General features: G+C 45.9%; 1 protein-coding gene across 1 annotated transcript in view; it reads right to left on the bottom strand.

The window, feature by feature from the left end:
• PMPCB (peptidase, mitochondrial processing subunit beta) overlaps positions 1-14,679 on the bottom strand; it is a 31,910-nt gene extending 17,231 nt beyond the window's left edge. The window contains exons 1-4 of the mRNA XM_040343487.1: positions 14,557-14,679; positions 5,486-5,614; positions 2,445-2,531; positions 1,272-1,401 (exon numbers count right to left, since the gene is read on the bottom strand). Coding sequence (XP_040199421.1) covers positions 1,272-1,401; positions 2,445-2,531; positions 5,486-5,614; positions 14,557-14,631 — 421 coding nt within the window. The 5' untranslated portion in view covers positions 14,632-14,679. The remainder of the gene's footprint in view (positions 1-1,271; positions 1,402-2,444; positions 2,532-5,485; positions 5,615-14,556) is intronic.
• Positions 14,680-18,239: the final 3,560 nt, after the last annotated feature.

The raw sequence follows: 18,239 nt of genomic DNA, 5'->3' as shown, positions 1-18,239 counted from the left end.
GTAACCCGCGGGGAGCGATCCGGGACGACGGCGCGGCTATTCGTTTATAGCCGCCCCATTGCGATCACTCCCTGGAGCTGAAGAACGGGAAGAGCCGTATGTAAACACGGCTTCCCCGTGCTTCACTGTGGCGGCTGCATCGATCGAGTGATCCCTTTTATAGGGAGACTCGATCGATGACGTCAGTCCTAGCCACACCCCCCATCAGTTGTAAACACACACTAGGTGAACCCCAACTCCTACAGCGCCCCCTGTGGTTAACTCCCAAACGGCAACTGTCATTTTCACAATAAACAATGCAATTTAAATGCATTTTTTGCTGTGAAAATGACAATGGTCCCAAAAACGTGTCAAAATTGTCCGCCATAATGCCGCAGTCACGAAAAAAAAAAAAAAAAAATAAAAAAAAAAAAAAAAAAAAAAAAAAAAAAAATCGCTGATCGCCTCCATTAGTAGTAAAAAAAAAAAATAAAAAAAAATTATAAAAATGCAATAAAACTATCCCCTATTTTGCAAACGCTATAAATTTTGCGCAAACCAATCGATAAACGCTTATTGCGATTTTTTTTACCAAAAATAGGTAGAAGAATACGTATCGGCCTAAACTGAGGAAAAAAAATGTATATATGTTTTTTGGGGGATATTTATTGTAGCAAAAAGTAAAAAATTTTGCATTTTTTTCAAAATTGTCGCTCTATTTTTGTTTATAGCGCAAAAAATAAAAACCGCAGATGTGATCAAATACCACCAAAAGAAAGCTCTATTTGTGGGGGAAAAAAGGACGCAAATTTTGTTTGGGAGCCACATCGCACGACCGCGCAATTGTCTGTTAAAGCGACGCAGTGCCGAATCGCAAACCTGGCCTGGGCATTTAGCAACAAAATGGTCCGGGGCTTAAGTGGTTAAAGGAACCTATTTAGAAAATAAAAAACCTTTACAACCCCTAACTGTACTTAAATTATCTATGCCTCCTTATCTACTGGAAATACTAGAAATAATGTACCCATGTATAGGGAGCATGTGACAGCACTAGTGCTTATTACTTGGCTATTCAGAAACCAGTGCCGTCACATGGAGACAAGGGAAAGTGGATAGTCCTCAGTCCTATTTAAGCTTCGACTAGGATTTTCTTAAAGCGTATACATGTATTTTTCTCCTGGGAACGGTGGGTAAACTTAGCAGGGGAGCAGTGGGTCTAAAGCCATTTTGACCGAAAACAAATATGGTCCAAAGCAGAGAATATTACAAAAACAGTTGTGCTTGTCACATACCTCTAGGCAGATCTTTGGAAAAAGCCTTTGCATAATATACTGTCTGTTCTCGTGATGTATATGCATTTAAGTGAGCACCCATGTTTTCAATTTCAAGCTCCAGGTCTAGCTGGGAACGCTTCTTTGTTCCCTATGATAAGAAGTGCAAAAATTAGGAAGCCATTAGAATAACAAGTCAATAAAAATACATGGTGACATACTGTAAAGCATCATGACCACAGAGGCCAACAATACATGAATTCAGTCTAAACTTAATTCATTTTTTTTATCATGGTATTTACACCGTTTCTTCCTTCATCAGTTTTTCAATTTATCATAGCAGAAAAACTAGGTAACTACATAAAAGCAAAGAAGATAAACTTGCATTTAGATTTGAACACATATCTGCTATATCCGCTACTGGACCCCAGCTTGTCCACCTCCTGGTGGGGCAATCCTAAGGACCGCAACCAGATACCAACACGCAGCAAAACCCATCTTCACCATCAGGTGCCCTAGTACATACCGGTTAATATTTAGACCCCACACCTCAAAATAAACCAGTGTCATCAGCAGGGCCGGATTCCAGACAAGGCCAACAAGGCCAGGCCTTTCGGCAGCAGCCCCCCCCCCCCCCAATGATCAATGTCATTTTTGGCAGCAACATCCCCCCCCCCCCCCCCCCAGTTCTCAATGTCATTTTTGGCAGCATCATCCCCCCTGTTTCCCAGTGTCCTGCCGAAAAAGTCCCCCGGCGGATAATGTCCCCCCTTGTACTTCGCAGGCGGGGGCAGCATTGAAGGACCCGGCCTTGGGGCGGTAAAGGGAGTAAATCCGGGCCTGTTCATCAGCCAGGGTGACCTGCTTGTACACCTGTCCCACTTGTCAGTGGGTGCTGCTCCACTGCTAAAACCAATGGCCTCCATGCTTGACTCCAGACCATGACAGTAGTCCCTAAAACAGTTGTGTCCATTAGAAGGTTTACCTCTTGTTATGGGGACCACTGTGACATTTTCTATTTCCCCTTACTGTCACCATGACAAATGGTGGGGGGATGAATCTCCCCCACAGACTGAAATAAAACACTTGACAGAGGGTATAATCCTTTTCCATGCTATACCATAACTTATTTTAAGTTATTTAAGTATAATCTCACACATTTGAGGAGTTTGTTGCTTTTTCTTAAAGTCTTACCTTAAATGCCATGTGCTCTAAAAAATGTGCAGTTCCATTATTCTTCTCATTTTCATACCTGCTTCCAGCATCAATCCATAGACCCACCTAATTTCAAAATGGCAAAAATGTAAAGGATTGTACTAAAGGTTCGAAATTAGATCACATAAATCAAAGCATTGTATGTAATCCAAAGGCACGGAGATGCTCGACAGCCGCGTTACCACAAGCCAAGCTCGCATTTATTCAGAGCTACTCATGCGCACCTCTGTCACACTGAGACCAAAGGCTGTGCATCCGCTGCCTCCCTAATGGCCTTGAATGAGCCGTCGGCACGCAGCACCTTAAAATTGAGACAATGCAAAAGTGGCTCATTCACCCTAATGGGCATCACTGTCCATGTGAACAAAGCCTAAAAATACACAAATCGACAATCTTAGATATCTGTCGGACAATAAAAAAGTGATTTAGATCCAGGATGACGGTAAAACACCAGTCACATGAAATCTTTGTCCAATGAATTGGAAATGTTGCTCCAATTCTTCTTATAACCATGATAATCCCAGCTGTAGTTTGGTGCTGAAAGATCTCTCATCTTCTGTTTCAGAGACAACCCTCAGGTTCTCAATTTCCTCTTACTTTGTATCCCAATAATCCCTATCATCAGGTTGATAACAACCTGGGGGGAAAAAAGTTCTACCCCCCCCCCACACACACACACACACACACACACACACACACACACTATTAAAAATTAACAAACAAGTTTAAACAGTGAGAAATTGTAACATATGATTGGATTTGTGAACGCTATGTAGCTTGCCATAGGGCTTAAAGCGGAGCTCCACCCAAAAGTTGAAGCTTCACTTGTTTGCACATGCCATTTCCACATTTGGCACTTTTTGGGGGGGAGCGGGTACCCAGCTAGTATTGGTAGAGACGTAAATAAAGAAGACAGAGAGCAGTGTGCTACTGACTTATGGGTAAGATTGCCGAGATCGTTCCCCGCTGCCTTTTGGGACACACACAGGTCCCAGAAGACTGCGGAACCATTTAGAAAAGGCAGCATGACTCTTCCATGCGCAGTAGGAAACTGAAAGGGGTTGTAAAGGTTCATTTTTTTTTTTTTAAATAGGTTCCTTTACCACTTAAGCCCCAGACCATTTTGCTGGTCAAAGACCAGGCCACTTTTTGCGATTCGGCACTGCGTCGCTTTAACTGAAAATTGCGCGGTCGTGCGACGTGGCTCCCAAACAAAATTGACGTCCTTTTTTTCCCCCACATATGGTTTTATTTTGGCGGTATTTGATCACCTCAGCAGTTTAATTTTTTTTGCGCTATAAAAACAAAAATAGGAGTGGAAATTTTGAAAAAAATAAATAAAAAAAAAGCAATATTTTTTACTTTTTGCTATAATAAATATCCCAAAAATATATATAATTTTTTTTTTTTCCTCCTCAGTTTAGGCCGATACGTATTCTTCTACATAACGCAAGAAGAATTTATTGATCGGTTTTTGCGCAAAAGTTATAGCATCTACAAAATAGGGGGTAGTTTTATGGCATTTTTATAAATAATTTTGTTCACTAGTAATGGCAGCGATCTTTATCGTGACTGCGGCTTTATGGCGGACACATATTTGGGACCATTGTCATTTTTACAGCGATCAGTGCTATAAAAATGCAACGATTACTGTGAAAACGACACTGGCAGTGAAGGGGTTAAACACCAAGTTGCACTGAAGGGGTTAAGTCAGTACTAGGGAGTAATTCTTACTGTTAGGGGGCGTGGCTACGAGTGACACGTCACTGATGACCGTTCCCGATCACGGGTCACAGTCATCAGTGACAGTGTCACTAGGGAGAATAGGGGAATGCCTTGTTTACAAAAGGCATCTCCCCTGTTCTGCCTTTGCTGACCGCAATCGCGGGCCGCCCGGGAACATCGAGTTCCCGGGACCGGCGAGCACACTCATGAGGCACGCGCCGTGCAGCAAATTTAAAAGGGACGTGCAGGTAAGCCAATGTACCTGCCCGTGTCATTCTGCCGACGTACATCGGTGTGTGGCGGTCGACAAGTGGTTAAAGGGGAGTTCCACCCACAATTTCACTTTTTAAATATAAATACCCCTGTAATACACAAGCTTAATGTATTCTAATAAAGTTAGTCTGTAAACTAAGGTCCGTTTTGTTAGGTTGTTACCGAATTTAGATAGTTTATAATCTAGAAATAGACCGTGGCCATCTTAAGTGTGGGCATCATGAAGCCAGACTGATTGACTTCCTGGATTTCAGATTTGCATATGTCGCACATGCTCAGTGCACAAGCAATGTAATAGGTTTCAGTCAGGTTTGCAAGGACTACTGGGAAACATGATGCCTATCCCAGAAACCCTTGCAAATAGCCTAGGCAAATTAGGAGGAAGTAATGAAGGACTACAAAATAAAGGTATTTACAAGCATCAAATCAAATAAAAAATGTCCATTCTGAACACTATGAGATTAGAGCATGCAGCACAGACAAACATGAAAAAATGGGTGGAACTCCACTTTAATTGTTGGTTCACTTACCTTTTCCTTCGATTTCCCTTCTAAATGTTTTTTTTCCCTTTGTCTGAATTTCCCACTTCCTCTTCTCCTCAGTAAGCTTGCCCCCATCATCCAGAACAGCTTACTGATGAGGAACAGGAAGTAAGAAATTCAGACAAAGAAAAACATTTAGAAGGGAAATTGAAGGAAAAGGTAAGTGAACCAACAATGCACTAGCTTAAAAGGAACCCATATAGAAAATAAAAAACAAACCTTTACAACCCCTTTAAGCCTGAAGGCTTCACTGCTGGTTTCCCTTAGTGAAAAAGATGCCGGCGTCTGTACCCGAAGCCTACTGAAGAATCAGCTCAGGGTATTGACATCACTGGATCCCTGGACAGGTAAGTGTCTTCATATAAAAAGTCAGCAGCTACAGTATTTGTAGCTGCTGACTTCATTTTTGTTTTGCCCAGACTGGAGCTCCTCTTTATTTCAACAAAGAAACTTATAAACATGACACAATACAATACTTACAGTACAGGTTGATAGTCCGGAATCCTCTGACGCAACTCGCAGTCCATTATTCAGTGTAGTTACTTTAGTCTCAGGAACATTTAAAACAGCTTGTGTTGCTGCCTGTGTAGACCTACATCTGGACAAAGGCTGTGTGTATAGAGATGAATACAAATGTTATATATGTATAGATACAGGGACACCTGTGTGAATTAATTTAGGAAAAAAATAAACAATATTAATAGTATGGTTTCAATCCAGGACAGAGGTAAGTGGCCCTTTGCTTCCCTGACAAAAGACTATGCTACAGTGAAATTCATTTATGTCACTTCTACACAAAGGGGTCAGGAAGGGGGCAGATCTGAGAGGACAGAATTATGTAAGCTTCAATTCATTTATTCAAAGTTTAAAGATGAATTCCTGGTATGGATATTTTTACAGTTACGATGGTCCAGCTTGGAATAATGCAACCATGAATAGACCATACCTGTGGGATCTCCACTACCTTCTGGGCCTCGTGCCAAGCAGCTGCCATATTGCATTGAGAATATAGGAGGTCTTGCGAAGCTTTACTCCCCCCCTACTCACTCATCTACTCAAGGTCTAGACACCTTCTTGTCTAGCTTATCCTTACCTTCTCTATCAGACACACATAAGTCTTTGATGGACCGTGATATCCAGGTCCAGGAAGTTCTTCAATGTATTAAGGACTTGAAGATCGGCAAGAGACCGGGCCCGGATGGCTTCACGGCCTTGTATTATCGGAAGCTAGCGGACGTCCTGGCCCCACATTTGGCGGCCATGTTCAACTCCATAACGAAGGGCCAGTCGTTCACGCCTGATTTGCTGACCGCTAACATTGTAATGATCCCGAAGCCGGATAGGGACCATTCCTCTTGGGCTAATTTCAGGCCAATCTCATTAATAAATATTGATATGAAAATCTTGACTAAGATATTGGCCACTCGCCTGAATTCTTTTCTCCCACGCCTAATAAAGAAAGATCAGGTGGGATTTGTCCCTCATCGACAAGCGGGAGATGCGATTAGACGGCTTCTTCAAATTCAACATATTGTCCATGCCAGGTCCCTGGAAACAATGTTTTTGTCCCTCGATGTCAATAAGGCCTTTGACACATTGTCTTGGCCTTATTTGACACAAGTCCTTAGCCATTATGGCTTTGGTGCTTCTTTTCTGAGCTGGATTTCAGCTATCTATGACTCCCCCCAAGCTAAAGTTCGGTACTATGGTTTTGAGTCGTCCACCTTCCCTATTAGGAGGGGGACGCGGCAGGGCTGCCCGCTTTCCCCGCTCCTGTTCGTCCTGGCTCTTGAGCCTCTGGCCGAGGCCGTTCGATCCCATCCGGACGTGTCAGGGGTGGAGGTGGCGGGTACCTCGCACAAATTGTCATTATTTGCTGATGACATTCTGTTGACCATCACCAAACCCAGAATTTCTCTCCCCAATTTGTTGTCACTTTTGGATTCTTTCGCCTTGCTCTCCGGCTTGGCTGTCAACCAGGCAAAGTCGAAGGCAATGTCTATCAATATTTGCCCCTCGGATTTAGATTCTTTACAGTCTGCGTTCCCTTTTCAGTGGTTGACCTCATTACCCTATTTAGGGATTAAGCTTACCCCGAAGTATTCCGAACTCTACCGAGCCAACTTTCCTTCTTTGTTTGGCAAACTGACAGCTATGCTCACCTCTTGGTCCACTCTTCCGCTCTCTTGGTTCGGGAGGGTGGCGACGGTACGTATGACCTATCTTCCGAAATTGCTTTATTTTTTTCAGGTTTTACCTGTTCAGGTACCCTCTCACATCCTTAGAATTCACCAACGTAAAATTATGCAGTTTATCTGGGGCCCCAAAAGGCCCAGGATTAAGAGGCAAGTGCTTTTTGCACGCAGAATTAATGGCGGCCTCTCGGTTCCTAATTTGCATGCCTATTATACTGCGGCGGGTATCGCTCCGCTGTCTCGCCTTCATGAGAAACAGCAAATGCCACTGTGGGCTACTTTTGACTTGGTGGATTCTCACCCAACACCTTTAGCCTCTCTTCCATGGCTCCCTCGTGCGCATCGCCCGTCCTCTATAGGTCCTTGTCTGGCCCATTCCCTTAGGTTGTGGGACGCGGTTAAATATTCTGCGGGTCTGATCTCCCCCCATTTGCCGTTACTTCGTCTCCTTCATAACCCGTTATTTCCACCAGGTCGGGACAACCCCTTACAGTTTGCATGGTGGACTGAACATGGCTTTGTAGACGTTCATTCTATGCTCTCCCCAACCAAGATTATTTCGTATTCACTTTTACGTTCCTCCCACAATATTCCCCTCAGGGAACACTATAGTTACTTGCAACTTCGACATTTCCTCCAGAGCCTGATTAGATCACAACCTACCCCCTATACTATGACCCCCTTTGAAAGCTTATGTAGATCACGCCCCCATTCCCCGGGACTCATATCTCTCATCTATACAGCGATTATCAACTCTAGGAGACCGCCCTTGAGACCTTACCACCTTCAGTGGGAGGCTGAACTTGGGAGGCAACTCGATCCGGAAGATTGGCAGGCTATGACTGTGGCATTGTCTAAATGCTCTACCAATGTTCTCTTTCAGGAGAATGCTTATAAAGTGTTCTATAGGTGGTACTATACCCCGGCCAGACTGGCGAGTTTTATACCTTCTTATTCTCCCTTGTGTTTCCGTGGATGCTCTCAGGAGGGTACCATGGCACACATCTGGTGGACCTGTCCCAGGGTATGCAGATTGTGGGTTAGAGTCTATGCGTTGCTCCGCAACCTCTTTGATTCCAACCTAAAGAAGGACCCTTTTGAGGCCCTTTTATGGAAACCGATCACGGAGCTTCTCCACCCTGAACGCCAACTGGCGGTGCATGTTTTTACTGCAACTAAATTGATCATTGCAAGGGCCTGGAAGACCCCGGTTCTCAGTTTCGAAGCAGTTAAAAACTGCATTAATGATATTATGGTTAATGAGAAACTCACTGCTGTGTTAGCAGATACCCATGATAAATTTCTCAGGGTATGGCAACCCTGGGTGGCCAATAACCACCCTTCACGATTTAACCCAACACTACTTTCTCTTTGATAGGTCTCTGTTCCCCCCGCCCCGTGGACCCCCCCTTCTCTCTCTTTCTTTCTATTTTTCTTTCTTTTTTTCTATTTTCTTTTCTCCATTTCTTTTCCTCTTTCTCTTTATTGCCATTTGCTCATACTCCTTATCTAGTTGACTCTCTTTCTTTTCATCCTCCCTTTCTTTGTGGCTTGGGCCCTCAGGCTTGGTCCTGTCGGTCCTGGACACGGGATGCATTATTCCTTTTATATTTGAAAAAACAGATGTCCTCTGCTATCTGCCTGCTTGAATTTTAAGTTTTTTTTTTTTTTTTTTTTTTTTTTTTTTCTTTATTTTTTATTTTATGTATTATCTTAATTTTTTTATTTAAAATTTTCTCTTTGTAATGTTGCGCATTGTATAGCAACTTTGCTTTCAAGTTCTATATTTACTCCGGCGTGTTAGCCGGTATGTTACCTAAGCCAACATTAGGTTAATTTAGCAGGCCATCTGTCTGGAGAACATTATATTGCCGGTCTTCTGGATTCACTTTGGATTCCTAGAAGCCAGATTAATCTCAGGTTTACGGACTATCTGTTCTGATGTCTGATAGTTTATGGTGTGTCCACCACTGTTTTTTTTTCTTTCCTTTGTATTCTTTTCTGTTTATTGATGTACCTTTTCAATAAAACTCTTTGTACAAGAGAATATAGGAGGTCTTTCGCTGGGCACAAGCGTCATTCAGAAAACATTTTCCAAAATGTTCTTGGACTGGAAAAGGTGGAGATGGTGACTTCACCACCCTGTCTCCCAACTCATCCAATCAGAGACTGCTTTGCATTCATTGAGAAAATGCAAAGCAATCTCTGACTGGTGCCTGTGCCCAGAGCACTACATCCTGTGTTCACAATGCAGAAGCTTGGCACAGGACCTTGCCACAGGCATGGTATATGCAAAATTATTAGTCCAAACCAGACCAATGCAACTGTAAAAATAAACATATCTGGGATTCATCTTTAATCTGCTTACATTTGCCATCCCTGCTTCCTTACCCCACCCCGTTATCAATTTTCTAATGCAATTTTTAACCACTTAACCCACAGGCCATATTGCTGGTCAAAGACCAGAGCACTTTTTGCGATTTGGCACTGCGTCGCTTTAACTGACAATTGCGCGGTCATGCGACGTGGCTCCCAAACAAAATTGGCGTCCTTTTTTTCCCACAAATAGAGCTTTCTTTTGTTGGTATTTGATCACCTCTGCGGTTTTTAGTTTTTGCGCTATAAACAAAAATAGAGCGACAATTTTGAAAAAAATAAATAATATTTTTTACTTTTTGCTATAATAAAATATCCCCCAAAAATATATAAAAAATAAAATAAAATTTCCCCTCAGTTTAGGCCGATACGTATTCTTCTACATATTTTTCGTAAAAAAAAAAAAAGCGTTTATTGATTGGTTTGCGCAAAAGTTATAGCGTTTACAAAATAGGGGGTATTTTTATTAATATTTTTTTTTTTACTAGTAATGGCGGCGATAAGCAATTTTTTTTTCGCTACTGCGACATTATGGCGGACACGTCAGACACATTTTTGGAACCATTGGCATTTGTATAGCGATCAGTGCTATAAAAATGCATTGGATTACTATAATTACTGGCAGTGAAGGGGTTAACACTAGGGGGCGGGGAAGGGGCTAAGTATGTTCCCTGGGTGTGTTCTAACTGTAGGGGGGGGCCTCACTAGGGGAAATGACTGATCTTCTGTTCATACATTGTATTAACAGAAGATCAGCATTTCTCTCCCTGACAGGACCGGGAGCTGTGCGTTTACACACACAGCTCCTGGTCCTCGCTCTGTAACGAGCGATCGCGTCTGCCGCGCACGCAAGCGGGGGGCGCGCACGCGCCCCTAGTGGCCTGTGCGAGAGCCGACGTATAGCTACGGGCTCTCGCGCAGGGGAGCCGACCGCAGGTCGGCAAGCAGTTAAAGAAAACCTTACCGTTTTCATTACCTGCCTTATTTTAGACTCTGTGACATAATTTCTGGGTCTCTGCAATACTCCATGCAATGCAGGGGGATCGTGGCTGGTGAAAGGGGTTGGCGAGGTTCTGTACATAACTTCCTGAAAACGGAAGCTGTGGTAACGCCCACATATTATGTAGAGCCTCCATGATAGAAAGATCCAAAATTTGGTGAACTAAAAGGGACAGGCCAGGGTGAGTAAAGAAGGGCTAGATGATGCAGGAGGTCCCCCAGACAGAAATGAAGGTCATCTCTACCTTCAATGTCTGCAGGTCCTAATGTGAGAAGTTTGCAGTGAAATCGGAGTAAGCACTTTCAGTACAGGAGAGGAGCCTGTAAAATGGAAAAAGGCTGAAGGAAAGTCTGGAGTTCAGCTTTAGGCTGCAGATAATGGGCAGTCAAGCTTATCCTATGGCTTGATTAGTCAGTCACTAACCCAAACAAGTATGCAGCCAGGTTAGTCTTAAAAACCTAACCTCCCATCCTGCATACTGTTTCCAGGTCAGTGTGTTGGATCCTAGTCCGAACGTGCCCACCAGGAAGCTGTCACTGTGCACAGTCAATCATCTGTGGTTAGGGCATTTCTGACCCGCGTGTATACAAGATGTGTACACATGCAGCTGCTTCGGCCTCTGAAAAAGGAATTTCACCCAAAAGGGGGGGGGGGGGGATCTGCTTGTTTTATCCTCTTTCCCTCCACTGTCACGATTGCCATTTTTTGGGGGGGGGGGGGGGGGCAGTTACCTGGATTTAATATTTACCCCCTCCTACATTTTTTTTAGTCCCCACAAATAGAGCTCTCTTTTAGGTTGTTTTTACAAAAACTAAGTTTTTCTCCACAAGTTTTTCCTCTTTCACTGACGGGCACTGATGATGAGACACTAATATGCACTGATAGGTGGCATTGATATGCAGCACTCGTAGGTGGCACTGATGGGCAGCACTCGTGAGGAGGCACTGACAGGTATTACTGATGAGCACTGATTGGCATCCTTAATGTGCACCGTTCGGCATCCTTGATGTGCACTGTCAGAGCGACACACTGCGTGCGGCTTATCCTGCTTGACATCATATGATGATCAGTCAGGATAATACAACCACCCTGCGGCTGTGATTCTGCATATGGCAGATGGGAAGTGGTTAAAAAGGAGCTCCAAAAAAAATTTTTTTAAAGCAGCGTTCCAGCCTTTTTATGTTTATTAAAAGTCAGCAGCTACTTTCTCTTGTTAAATAAAAAATAAATAAAAAGTCAGCAGCTAAAAAAAAAAAAAAAGTGTAGCTGCTGACTTTTAATAAACAGACACTTGCCTGCTCCACGGTCCAGCGATGCAGCTGCCCGGAGCGTCCATTCACACTGTGGGCACCCAGCCGTGACAGCTTTCGGCTTCACGGCCGGGCACTCACTGTGCGAGTCGCGCTGCGCTCTAGGAGGCGATCTCCTGAGACCTGTCACGTGTCCCAGGAGATCACCTAGAGGGAGGGGCCGCCTAAGATGAGAGGAGTCGCCGCCTAGGCAGCCCGTAGGTGGAAGTGGCACAGGAAGTCCCACTCCTACCGAAGCCGCCCCCCCCAAAAAGATTACATTCCAAATGTGGCATGTAAGGTGGTGAGGAGTGCTTAAAGCGGAAGTTCCACTTTTGGATGCCCCCCCTCCTTCCCCCGTAGCCTTCTGGGAAATATCATAGGCCCAGAAGCCTGCTGAACCATTCACATAGCGCAGCACGGCTTGCGCCTGTGGTGTAGGAAACCAACTGCGAAGCCGGAAGGTTTCACTGCCGGTTTCCCTTACTTAAAGGGGTTATAAAGGTACAATTTTTTTTTCCCTAAATAGCTTCCTTTACCTTAGTGCAGTCCTCCTTCACTTACCTCATACTTCCATTTTGCTTTTAAATGTCCTTATTTCTTCTGAGAAATCCTCAATTCCTGTTCTTCTGTGTCGTGCTCGCCCCCCTCCCCTCTACAGGAGAGTCAGGACACTCTACGTTGCGGATAGAGAAAGGAGCTGTGTGTTAGTGGGCGTCCTGACTCTCCTGTAGTCCAAGGGAGGGGGCGAGCACGACACTCCACACCACAGAGAAAGCCTTGCATTACTGTGGGGAGTTACAGACAGGAGAACAGGAAGTGAGGATTTTTCAGAAGAAATAAGGACATTTAAAAGCAAAATCGAATGATGAGGTAAGTGAAGGAGGACTGCACTAAGGAAAAGGAAGCTATTTAGAAAAAAAAAAAAATTACCTTTACAACCCCTTTAAGATGCCAGCGCCTGGACCCAAAGAAAATGTAAGAATCGCCTCAGGCGAGGACATCGCTGGATCCTGGGACAGGCAAGTGTCTATATATTTAAATTCAGCAGCTATAGTTTTTGTAGCTGCTGTCTTAAAGCGGAGTTCCATCCAAAAGTGGAACTTCCGCTTTAAGCACTCCTCACCACCTTACATGCCACATTTGGAATGTAATCTTTTTTTTGGGGGGGGGGGGTGGCTTCGGTAGGAGTGGGACTTCCTGTCCCACTTCCACCTACGGGCAGCCTAGGCGGCGACTCCTCTCGCCTTAGGCGGCCCCTCCCTCTAGGTGATCTCCTGGGACACGTGACAGGTCCCAGATCGCCTGTCCACTCCTAGAGGGCAGCGCGACTCACGCAGTGAGTGCCCGGCCGTGAAGCCGAAAGCTGTCACGGCCGGGTGCCCACAGTGTGAATGGACGCTCCGGGCGGCTGCATCGCTGGACCGTGGAGCAGGCAAGTGTCTGTTTATTAAAAGTCAGCAGTTACACTTTTTTTTTTTTAACAAGAGAAAGAAGCTGCTGACTTTTAATAAACCTAAAATGGCTGGAACGCTGCTTTAAAAATTTTTTTTTTTTTGGAGCTCCTTTTTAACCACTTCCCATCTGCCATATGCAGAATCACAACCGCAGGGTGGTTGTATTATCCTGACTGATCATCATATGATGTCAAGCAGGATAAGCCGCGCGCAGTGATCGGTAGTGCAGTGTGTCGCTCTGACAGTGCACATGAAGGATGCCAATCAGTGCCCATTAGGGATGCCAATCAGTGCTCATCAGTAATACCTGTCAGTGCCGCCTCATGAGTGCTGCCCATCAGTGCCACCTACGAGTGCTGCATATCAATGCCACCTATCAGTGTCTCATCATCAGTGCCCGTCAGTGAAAGAGGAAAACTTGCGAAGAAAAACGTAGTTTTTGTAAAAACACAACCTAAAAGAAAGCTCTATTTGTGGGGAATTTTTTATATATATATACACACACACTCATTTGGTTAATTGACTGTGCAATTGTCATTCAAAATGCAACAGCACTGAATATTGGCATGGGCAGGAAGGGGGTGAAATTGCCCAGTATTGAACTGGTTAAGTTTGGTCTAGTACATCTGACAGCTTCCTGGTGGAATTGCACAGGCGGGTTTGCACTACTTAGTAAAGTGTGGATGAAGATGACCCCATGCCCCCACAGGTTTCCTTTAAGCCTGACAACACAAACATGGGCACAGAGCTCTTCCATTGGGTTAGGTACATGGCAGCATAGCATTCATTCAAGTGGCACCCCAACGCACTTTGCTAACGTGTATTTTTGTGAGTGTCAAAACTCACAGTAACAAAGTAGCATGCATTCTGGTGCCGTGCGGAAAAAAAAAAAAAAAGGGGTCATGCACATGTGTGTTTTGCACATAGGGCATGCCAATAAAGTTATTAGTCTGTCCTAAACGCAACACACAAAAATGCGCACGCACCATCCCACCCTCATAGGTGTACATGAGACCTCAGTGCTGAAACATACAAGTGATTACTGTCCATTAGCCTACTGAGAGGTCAGCTACAGTGTAACAAGTCACACACTACGCCTGGCTCTGTTATACTGTCCTGTCTCCTTCACTAACAGCAGTGATACATAACAGGAAGCCATGACATTATTACAGGCGTCCCATGCCAGCTAAATACCCTCCCCCTCCCCTTTTGTCCTGTGTACCGCTTAAAATACCTGTGACCCCCTCGCCACTCCACCGATCACTCTCCGTCCCAGGGAACCAGCGAATCTCAGCATGGACGCCGCCATCTTTCCAGTAGCACTGCTCGTGACGTCACGTCCGCCCCCACACTTGCCTTGTCATTGGCAATCAGCAGAAATTCCCGGCTAGTGCTAGTAGAGATATAAATAAAGGAGATAGCGGAGAGCAGTGTGCTGCTGACTGTGTTATATAACCCTCTCTTCAGTCCCTGAAATAGTTCATTAGTATTACAGTATATGAGCCGCTTATTAAATCACCTCATGGATCATTGTATGTTACTACTACCTCAGAGTATAACCAGGGGGTCGGGGCTCAGAACCTGGCAGAAGACCCTTAGCCCTTATTCACATTGGAGCATCTTGCCATTTAAAGCAGAGTTCCAGCCTTTTTTTATGTGTAGCACTACCCCCGGAGGAGATGCTGGTTTGTTTTGGGTGGCACATTTACCTTGTGGCTCTTCCGAATTCCTAGGGGTGAACAGTGCATATTGCAATAGTAAAGGAATGTCCGCAACAAGTGTCTTTTCTGTGCTCTTTATTACCCAGCCAGGTAAAAACAATGAACTGGTGATGAAAGAATAGAGAGTTTAAGAAGAAGGAGAACAGCAAATTCAGGCGTAGCAATAGGGAAACAGTCCTGCTCCCAAATGTAACACTTCTCTGCGCCACCCCTGCTTGAGTGGGAATAGCGTAAGGGCTATTTCACACGGGCGGCCCGTTCAGGTCCGCCTGCAAGTTTTTTAGGCGGACCTGAACGGGCGCTCCGTGCTCCTCTATGAAGCCGCGGATGTCAGCGGTGACATGCCCGCTGACATCCGACGCGCTCCGATCCGCCAAAGTGTGACGGAGGAAAAATCCCCCCGGCCAGGTAGGCCATAACGCAGGGGCGCCGTGATGTGGTCACCCTAAAGGTGGGTGCCACACTTGACGAAGAAGACCCAGAACCAATGGTGTCTGGTGTCAGCAGTGACATGCCCGCTGACATCCGACGCGCTCCGATCCGCCAAAGTGTGACGGAGGAAAAATGTACTTTTCCATCCGTCTATCGGATCGGGTGAACACGGACAGACGGTCCGTGTTCATCCGATCCCCCCCATAGGGGAGAGCGAAAGGGGCCCACCTGGACAGGCCTCTCTCACTGACCTGGCAGCCAGAGTATCACTCGAACCTTTGAGGAAAAGTCTATGCCACAGACCCTCCTTGAAATGAATGTCAGGGAGACACCTCTGCCACAGGCCCTTTCTGATTGCAGTTACGGAGGTAATCCTCCTTGGTAGAATTACGCTTTGATCTCCTCCTTAACGTCGCCCAGGTACCGACTGACAGGTGATCAATCCTTCAGTGTCCGGCTACCTTGATCCCCGGTGGTTTGTCAAAATCGTTTTGGACCACCAGCCTCTCATTGGCGCTCCTCAGACGGACTCCCCAACGAACAGCTATACCGCTTGGGATCCTCAAATTTGGGAACCCAGTCGATCACTGGGTCCCCGCCGAGGCTCAAATGTTCCGGACCAACGTGGTCCCGGAACTAGGAACACCGCGTGGCACGAACCCCCCCCCCCCCCCCGGCCAGGTAGGCCATAACGCCAGGGTGCCGTGATGTGGTCACCCTAAAGGTGGGTGCCACACTTGACGAAGAAGACCCAGAACCAATGGTGTCTGCCCCATAAATACCCTCCCCCAGCATGCACAGCGAGGCTCAACCCTCCTGATTGGCTGCTGGGGAAGAGCACCCAAACCTTGACTCCACTGCTGCCATCTACTGTCCTGGGGTGGGAAGAACACCCCAGAAACAACAGAATGAGCCCACAGCACAGCCAAGCTGAGACAGAGACCCAATTTGAACACATTAACCAGATCAGAGTTTAACTAATACTCTGATCTCAAAAAGTGTAGCTGCTGGCTTTTAATAAACATACACTTATCTGCTCCACTGTCCAGCGACGCGACGCCCAGAGCTCCGCTCCCCTCTCCGCCGGTGCCTCCATTCTAACTGTGAGCACCCGGCCGTGACAGCTTTTCGGCTACACGGCCGGGCACTCACTGCGCATGCGCGAGTGGCGCTGCACTACCCGAGTGGATAGGCGATCGCCTGGGGGCTGTCACGTGTGCCCAGGTGATCACCTACAGGGAGGGGCCGCCGTAGGCGATATGACGTATCGCCTAAGCGGTCCCTGGGTGGAAGGAGGAAGTGGGACAGGAAGTCCCACTCCTACTGAAGCCCCCACTCCCCCCCCCCCAAAAAAATGACATGCCAAGGGGGCGAGGAGTGGTTTAAGCGGAAGTTCCACTTTTCAAAATTGCACGACAAGTCGCCCCCTATTGCCAGCAATTGCACTGTTCAAGTCGGTGCGACGCTGACTTTGCGTTGCCACATCGAAAGCACTACTTTTGGGGATTTTGGGTGCGATTTGCATAGACATTTGTGCATGAAGCCACACAGATGTTTTCCAAGTCGCACTAACAATGCGGTTTTAAAATTGAGCGATTTCAGATGAAGTCACACGATTTCAAAGCCGCAGTCAATGTGAACAAGGCCTAAGACTATATTCACATGCTATGCATAGTTTGCTGCCACTGAATGCCGCCTCTGGACACAGCAATACTCTGCGCCATGGCCACTTACATACTTCGAGATTTTCCTAGCTTGTGACGGAAAATATTGATTATATGAAGACAGGAGGCGAGTATCTTATGCATTATCTTTCTTTAATAATGCCCATAGCAGAAATACAGTAAACATTTATTGTAACTTAAAAGAAAAAATTCAAAGAACTACCCTTCCCAGCAGTCCCTGGGCCAGCGTAGCCCCTCCCAGACCGTAATCTATATAAGGGACTGTCTGAGGTAACCTATTCCTCTTTCTTCATGCGAATTAGTGTAAACAGGAACCGAAAGTCCAATTAGACATCTCCGCGGCTGCCGGGAACCTTCCGACCGGAACACAACATCTGAATCTGGAGGAAACGAAAGGACAAGGCCAACACGGACCAACTTCATCCGGACCAACTTCATCCCAACGGGGACTATAGGAAAACCAAAACCATTCGGAGCCGACCGGTCAGTCGTCTTCAGGAACATGGACCAACGGATTCAGTCAACGGCATCCCGACTCCGGATCTGGAACGTAGTAGGAGCCTCCATCTGCGGTGAACTAAACCCATGGATCGAAACGGAACAGCAATCCCGACGGGGTTAGTGAAAACGAACTCCCGGGGCGTACCAGCCTCCGACTTGCAGGGTGCGTGGTTCAACAGTCTAGAACGAGAGAGAGACAACCTCGTGACAGGGTTGGGTCGGGAGGGAAGATACTCGCCTCCTGTCTTCATATAATCAATATTTTCCGTCACAAGCTAGGAAAATCTCGAATTATACCTCAGACAGGAGGCTCATATCTTATGCAAGTTCAAAGCTATAACAATGCATATATAGATGATAACAAATGAAACAACTACAAAATTGATATAGATATGTGTTCCTCCGATCCAAGCAGAATTGGCGGAAAGCAATCGTGGTTACCAGTCCGCCGCTAGCCGTAAATCCTATAGGGAGCCGCCCGGGGTGATGACCTAGGAGCCACCGCTCCTCTGGAGGGGTGGGCGCCCAACGGGGTTACGTAAGACCCTGCCATTTCCATGATTGATCGTACCCCTCTG

This window comes from Rana temporaria, chromosome 3 (genome assembly GCF_905171775.1).
Source record: "Rana temporaria chromosome 3, aRanTem1.1, whole genome shotgun sequence".
In the NCBI taxonomy this organism is placed as follows: Eukaryota; Metazoa; Chordata; class Amphibia; order Anura; family Ranidae; genus Rana; species Rana temporaria.
The sequence above is the reverse complement of the archived record's forward strand: the minus strand, read 5'-3'. Positions and strand labels throughout refer to the sequence as shown.